An 8,015-nucleotide genomic window follows, 5' to 3' on the forward strand; every position below is an offset into this window, starting at 1 on the left:
TAGGTTAAATTACCATTTGTTCCTCAATTTTAGGACTTGTTCATACTTTCAAATATCTAAATTTTGATCTATATTTCTAATAAATCTTAAAATTATCCTACTATGAGTTTACAGCTAATTTTTCTAAAAGATTTAATAATTTCTGTCCACCTTTCATCTGTAAATTTTGAAAACAAATTGGTATTATGTTGCTCTTAATGATCTTTTTATAACCTGGAGTCGGATCTTCTGTTCTCTTACACTCGGCACCCATGCATGCTCCAAGGTCCAAACCTAGGAGACATCAAGGGCTTTTGGTAATGAGCTCACCCAAAGTAACAATATTTGAATGTATAAGAATTAAATTTAAACATTTGAAAGTATAGAGTCAAATAAAATGAACACAAGAGTATTTGAATCAAATAGTTTAACCAGTCGCTCCCACAAAACAACCCCTAAATAACGAACCAATAAAAATAGAACATATCAATGAGCAAACATCACATGAAGCTTTATAGACCAAAAGTAGACAACATGAATATGATACAATTTTTAACTCTTGCAAGGTGAACCTAGAGAAAAACAAAGCCTAGGATAGATCATCAATGAGACGATACAACTCATGTATAATAAGATCATTCCAGAGTTCAAAATTTTACAGTATAACTATAACAAAACGCTTCGACGTTTCTCCTACCGAACGGGGTAAGCATAGCGGTTACTGTATAATACAACTCTACAAATGGAGAGAGAAGAGAGGGCTACCTTAGCCCAATGAGTTGATTTGGAATTTGGGAGTCATGCGTACTAAGGCAGATCATTTGATTTGGAGTCATCAGGCTTAATTTCTTGAGGTGCAGAAGCCTTGCGCATAATATTTCCCAGTTGAACCCCAGCATTAGAACCACCTTCCTTGCCTCCTTGGGTGGAGCCATCAGCAGCTGCTTTAAGTCCCTTTCTTTTCTTTACCTTCTGAGCCCAACCAACTAGGCCTACTTGTACATGTTCATCAAATATTGCTTTCTTGAAAGAACTTCCCATCTTCATTTCATTGTATTGGCAAACAATTAGTCTAGGTTGATGAGATATTGGGAAACTAAGAACACATTTGGTAATAGCTTCTTGTTTCTTGTTTTTTGATTTTAACATAACTCTTTTTTCTGTTGTCTGAAGATTTTAAATTTAAAATCTAAAAATTTTAGATGAAAGTAAAGTTTTAACACTAAATGTCAAGAAAATTATGTTTTATATATATATATATATATATAATTATTAGGTTGTTCTCAAATATTGAAAATGAACCAAAATATTTATAAATAATAGCAAAATATCTCAATCTATTTGTGATAGATTGCAATAGACTACTATCTGTATTAGACACAAGAAACTTGATTTTGTTGTTTTCAATGTTTATGAGAAATGAGACAAAAAAGGGGAATCCTCATTTCCATTTATCAAAAACTAAACAAGAAACATGAATATTATCAAATGGACTTTAACGACTCGACATTCCCATCCCGTTTTGCTATTAGAACAGAACTCAAAACAATCCATTGAATATATTAAAGAATTTGACAATGATATGCTCTCATAATTATAACCCCTTGACTCACCTGAGTGACAATGGCATAGAGCGGTAGGGTGCTGTAACTGCAAAGACCCTGAACGAACACCCTGATCCAAACAATAGATTTAACTGGAAATTAGTGACCATTGTCACAAGTAATTATTTTTCAGGAAAACCAAAATATAGAGTTTTTGTTTCACCCAATGATGAGCCTTGGAATGATATAGCGGACTTGTCCCATGATGCACGAGTCAAAGCCATATTGAACCTAGAGACATAACCAAGCAAGTATGACTTTGGGTCACAATTAAACAAAAAATCACCATAATCAGCAGCAGATACATTTAGTTGATTGCTTTCTTACCCATATCCAGAAGAAAAATCCAATCTCAAAAGCATTTTGGAAAAGTATAAAGTGAATCAAGAAGAGAACAAAACGGGGTCGCTGAAACCAAAAATGATCATCGGACGGTTGGACTACTAGATCACCTTCGATTGCTACGTGCTTCTCTGCAACCTCATGAGCCAGTTGGGTTATCACATGTTCAAGCTTTGTTCCCACAGCAAGCAGAAGCTGGAAAAAGAGGAATAATGATCATCTCAAATGAAATGGAGAAGAAATCAATTGTAGAAGTATAACAGAGCTTCATACAGAAAATGTAAAGTTAAATGGAGCTCCTAGGGTAGCTCATGATGAATAAGTTCCTCTAATTACTAGGTGTGTATTTATTTTCATTCTCTCTCTGTGAGTCGTCAATATAATCTCTATTTTCAATTCTCTGGTTCCTACCAGAGAGATTTTCACTCGCAAACCACTACTTAAACTTCCCATTGCCATCTACGAACTTCCATGATCTTATAAAGAATGGTAAATTTCAGCCAAGTTCAAGTATATAAGCCTACACAGCTATATTAGTAACGAGATGCAAACTCACACATTTTTCATTCAGCAGATTTGTGAGGGATGATAAAACTACTTACAACGAAAGGAATGAATGCTATCCAGAAATATGTATGCCAACCTGCATGAGTAAATAGAAAATGATTATCTGATTAACATTTTTTTATGGATAACAACGTGGAAACTCATCCTAATATATAAATCATGCATTGAACTCCCACGGCAACTATTCAAAAAGGTTTTTATCAGAACAGTGAAGGACACAGTTTTATATTTGAGATACTGACAGGCATCTCCAGTTGGGTGGGCAATAGTGGTATCGATTTATAATATTTGGATATATCCCCCAAAGTTTTGGGTTTGAGGGTTGTGAGGGACCAATGGTTAGGATGTTTTGAGATATTCTCCAAAGTCTTGAGTTTGATGGTGGTAAGGGATTAGGATGTTTGGAGATACCATCCAGGGTTTAAGATTCAAGTTGGGGGTAGAAAACTAATTTGAAACCCTTGTCCTCCGAAGTTGGTGAACATGAGCACAATGTAAGGAGAGAGGCTATTGATATTCTGAGAATTAATAAAATGATTACAGCAACATATTTGAAGACAATTTTGTGGGCATTATTTGATATTAAATTTAAGGAAATGACGAATATTAGTGAATCAAGGAAGTCCCATACCACTAACATTAAGGAACAAGAAGACAACCACGAATATCCAGAGATACCAACTGCAACAAAAATTGTAAAAATGAGAGAACTGGGGGTAAAAAAAAATGACAGCTTAAAATGTATCATGATCGGCACAAGTACAAAATTGAGAAATCCGGCAGCTAAAAATAAAAGGGTACTTCCAGTTTCAGATATTACTTGCCTGATACCAACAACATGCTTGAAGTCATCTTCAAGCGCACGTATCATGTACTTGTGAAAATTAAACTTCGGGTTTCCCCTGCAGTGCGTCTACAGCAGTGAAAGTTTTATTGAACAGTGAGAATGAAAATCAAATAAATATACAGCACTAAATTGTAGATAGCTTACCATAATGAAACCAAGCCGTAACGTTGCATAATCTGATTTTGTTACAGAAGCATAAAATTGCTTGAGGAAAGAATGCTGAAGGAAAACCCAAGAAAGAGTGTTAAAACGACAAGCAACAACTCTTAACATCACAAGTTCTGATTCCAAAAGAAGCGTTCAAACTTTAAAATGTGGGCCTATAGAAAGCATGATAAATATAGAAGTACCCTGAGAAAAATATGTTACAGAACTTAACAGTCGGTATTTGATTATCATTCATTTCCCAAACAGGTATGTGTTGTCCATTTTGCATGAGATTCTACATGCATTTCTTTTCCTTTGATTGATACACGCCAAAATTCACAATCATCGCCTCAATAGTTTCTCAATTTTTTCTCAATGTACAATTATGTTATCAAACTTTTTGGAAACCACGCATCGCATCATAAACATGAAACACTTTCAGTGCATCTTCTAACTTCAAGGCAAGCAAGAAATTCATTGCTTTGCCTCGGAATGCACCTTGCAATTTGAACACATGTCCATGGTATTAAAATTAGCAAAGAACATGATTGCAATTAAACAAAATATTTTATATCGATTATGAAGAATAGTCGTGACATGAAACTTGTAGGAATCAGGATGTGAAGAAGAAAAACTTAGAGAAGTGGCATCCAACATCAAGCAAAACAAGATTGAAGGCAGAATGATACATTTTTGTTAAGAAAATGATTAGACCTACCAACCAACCAAGAAGAGCTGAATCTTTACCAAAGCCCAAAAAGTGGTCCTTGATAAAAGCATGTTGATGGACATGGGTGACTTTTGGTTTTAGAACTGCAAAAGAATCTGGATTAGAATAAGACCAAAAAAACTGTATGAAAAACACATTAGGTGGCCCAACAGAGCTTTTGAGTGCAAAACTTAGTGTTTGTTTATAATCTATTCACACAGCTTTTCCAATCTCAAATTTTTTTATGGCATTTCATTGTTTGTACGGGGATACATGAAGAATTTAAGGATGATATCATCCAAAATGACCAAAAAATATAAATGTTAAATGGCTACCTTGTTCGGTATCATAATTCTCTTTTGCAATAGAATCCTCCCAATGCTTCCACTGACGAATCTATATCATTGTACAGAATTAAAACTGAGATCAAACAGTCAAGTTATCCTGTAATGATAGTTATCAGAAAATAAGCTGACTAGTTGCTTACCTTCAATCCTCCAAAAACTACAGTGAGAACGCAAAATGTCACATGGACAATAGCTAGGATGAAGATAAAAATATGTAGATGATGCAATGCTTCAAGTGATAGCAACGGCACCTTATTCTGGCGAGGAGAAACATATAAAGGAGAGAGGCCAAATTAAAAACAATTTATTAACACTAAGATATGTGCAAAGGCAGAGTAATGAGGCCAAGATAATGTGACACCAGCAGGATAAATGTGAGAATTGTGGATACAACCTCAATTCCCACGATAAAAGGCCTTATTTTTAGAGAAAGCTTCAGTATCAATTCGATATCTTTTCTTCTGTTTCTTGTTCTTTGCATATTTTGAAAAAACAAAAACTATATAAGATTGGTAAATAATTTGAACTCCATATTTTTCAAAAGTTAATTATGAAAAAAGGGGAGGAAAGGAAAAGAAATAAAAGAGAGCTGATAACTGGCTCAATTTGAACCTATGATTCTCACAGTATGGAAGTGATACTCTTAAGTGAAACAAAAATAAATAAATCGACATGGAAAATTAAAAACAATAATAAAATTTCTAATATTGTTGTCCACTAAAACTATTTCGCACTTGGAATAAAAAATATTCATATTACAATTTATTTTATTTACTAATACTTGAAATAGAAATCATTTTAAATTAACTATGAGGCCTAATCAAAGAGTGAGGAATACAAAAATATTTACAAATTTATCAACCGAAATAGGATTAGGCAAGGGTTTGATATTGTCCACGGTAAACCTATTTTAGAACTCGATTTAACACATATATATGAGAATGAGGTCCATATGAGAACCAGATTTAAAGTATACTAGAACATTTTTTTTTTTTTTTTATTACTGATACGTGGAATGAAACTCGGTTTCAATCAAATATGAGATCCATCACAAAAATAAAGATAGAAGGCAATAATTATTATTTATATTATATTAAAAAAATAAAGGCATGAGTATAAATGTATAAATCAAAGTAAGAATCTTAAGCTTTTTTTAAGAGAATCTCATTCCCCCAAATTCATGAATTTGATCTCTAATTTGGTGGGACACACAAGTAAGGTATTGTATAACAAGGGGACACATACAGACCATGCATAATACTTTCTTCCACCGCCCAAAATATGTGTATATAAATATAAGAATGAGGTAGAATAATTCTCATTCCTTCATTGACAAGTAAACACAAACTCGAAGTTTACTTCCTTCAAATTGGCAAGTATTCTATTCTAGCAAGTCTACCTAGTGTGGGGTTGGGCTACAGTGATATCATAATTATTTTCACCTAACCCTTAAATGATAGCCCAATGTGTTTTCTATCCCTAAAACCTTGAAGCAGAGGGAAATAAATATTTTATTTATTTACCAACAATTTGGAAGAAAATAAAATATCGATAAAATTTATGTCATATTTCAGATCTCTACGCTGTTACCAAGCAAACATCATATTTCCTCCTAAATTTTCCACAAAGATCAAGGAATATCAAACTTTTAAAATACCATCAAATGCACAAAACAGTAGCCAATGAACAGTATTAAACAACGCCAGTACTATATTCAGCTAAACACTCATTCAATACACCATCCAAGCATAAATGAGCATCAATGGCCGGCATAATTGAAATGGTTAGGTTAATTTTCACCTTCTTGGCACAATAACCAGTCTGTAAAGCCGATCCCTCAGATAGAAGACGCCTGGCCGTACCAGAAATACTCGAAACAAAGAATGTTTGAAAATGCTTCGTCGATGACGAACCAGTTTCATCGGAGGGAGAACCATGTTCAGCTTTAGCTTTATCCTTCAGATCACACGGAAGTAAATGCTCAGTCAAACTCTCAGGAACACATAATTTAGAGATGGCGCCTTGAAATACAGTGAGCAGAAGTGAAATAAACCCCAAAAGCATCAATTCTGCAGCATCCAGATACCAAAACAAGAACAAAAGAATCAACAATCGAAACAGTAACACAGAGAAAAATACAGAAAGAGAAAAGGCAAAAATAAAATAAATAACACACACACACACACACAAGAATGAACAGGAGAAAGAGGAAAGGAAAAGAAAATCAAACGGAATATGGATTCGGATTCAGAATCAAATCGAACCTTCTTTAACTTTCTGAAGAGCTTCATTGAGCGGCTTCTGATTCTTCCTTTTGAGGTATTTGCCGAGAAAGTGAAGGAGGCGCTCTAAGGCGAGGGAAATGGCGACGATGACGGTACAGACGGCGGCTACAACCCACGTCGGAGTAAATTCCAGCGTCGTTCCTTCACCTCCGCCGCCCATTCCTTCACCTCCGCCGCCCATTTCGGCTCTGTGTTCTTCTCTGATTTCACTTCACTCGGTTCGGCGGAGGCGGATTATCAAAACAAAGCAAAAGGAGAAAATGCCTCCGAGTCTCTCTCTAGTCTTAAAGCTCAGCGTTGTTCGTTACAAATTTTTTCTCTTATAATTTATAGATCATTTTATATTATATTAATCCATGCCGGATTTCATTTTAATTCTTTTAGTTCTCCACGTCGCTTGTTTCTTTATCATTTTATTTTATTAATTCTTACATTGTTTCAGATATTAGATCACATTGTACGCGCTTGTTAACTATTGTTTTTTCCTTTTCCTTTTTGTTTTTCTTTTTATTTAGGTTGAGATTCAAACATCCAATATATATCAATTATCGTTAAAATATTTTAATAATATAATAAATTACCTTTAAGTTTATTTTATTTTTATGTTGAAGTGTTTGAGCCAATTTATATATAGTTGCATAGACGACCTCAAATTTAATTGTCAGCTAAACTCGTAGAATTTTAAATCTTAAGTAAATGACTATCCATTTGAATTTTGATATTAATATTTGAAAGTTCTTAGTTAGAATTAGAAATTTTTGTAGCTAAATTGTAATTTTGACTTGTTAATATATTAGTAACTTCTTTTATAAAATTAGAGGGGTAAAAAAAAATTGTTTGTTTGAATGGGAATAGGCTCCTAAACCTATCAAATGTATTTATTAGACTTTTAACTTTGAAAGGATTTTAATATGCTTTAAAACTTCATTGTGCGTAATAAGTTCATTACGCGAATAATATTTGTTTAATGTACTTACTCTATTAATCTCTAAATTTACTCAAAAATTTGTCACTTAAGTATTAAATAATATAATTACCATTCTTTGTAAGCGTTAAGCCAATGAAGTTAATGAATAGAACTTATTGTACACAAATCCAAAGTTGATCATCAATTATTAATGATTTAAAGTATAGAAATTAAAAATAGCCACAATTATAAAATTGTATGTCATATTTGATAACCCTTTA

The 8,015-nt window shown here is 33.4% G+C and overlaps 1 protein-coding gene across 1 annotated transcript; it reads right to left on the bottom strand.

Annotated features, from left to right (window-relative positions):
• Window positions 1-469: 469 nt before the first annotated feature.
• On the bottom strand, window positions 470-6,987 carry MLO1 (Seven transmembrane MLO family protein). The gene is made up of 13 exons (XM_039018993.2): window positions 6,807-6,987; window positions 6,343-6,611; window positions 4,683-4,799; window positions 4,531-4,591; window positions 4,205-4,299; window positions 3,484-3,558; window positions 3,317-3,405; window positions 3,124-3,173; window positions 2,528-2,568; window positions 1,911-2,120; window positions 1,747-1,814; window positions 1,593-1,653; window positions 470-1,020 (listed from the first exon to the last, which is right to left on the bottom strand). The coding sequence occupies exons 1-13, from the start codon at window positions 6,985-6,987 to the stop codon at window positions 787-789; spliced, it is 1,551 nt and encodes a 516-aa protein (XP_038874921.1). The 3' UTR covers window positions 470-786.
• Between the last annotated feature and the right edge of the window lie 1,028 nt (window positions 6,988-8,015).

This window comes from Benincasa hispida, chromosome 12 (genome assembly GCF_027475165.1).
Source record: "Benincasa hispida cultivar pf3 chromosome 12, pf3_genome.v1.1, whole genome shotgun sequence".
Lineage (NCBI taxonomy): Eukaryota > Viridiplantae > Streptophyta > Magnoliopsida > Cucurbitales > Cucurbitaceae > Benincasa > Benincasa hispida.

Excerpts from the sequence above, each read along its gene's own strand:
- MLO1 (XM_039018993.2), bottom strand. The coding sequence starts at position 6,987 with ATGGGCGGCGGAGGTGAAGGAACGACGCTGGAATTTACTCCGACGTGG. Across the intron at positions 4,592-4,682 it reads TAGTTTTTGGAGGATTGAAG|ATTCGTCAGTGGAAGCATTG; the intron begins GTAAGCAACTAG and ends ACAATGATATAG. Across the intron at positions 1,654-1,746 it reads ATTCCAAGGCTCATCATTGG|GGTGTTCGTTCAGGGTCTTT; the intron begins GTGAAACAAAAA and ends TGTTTGGATCAG.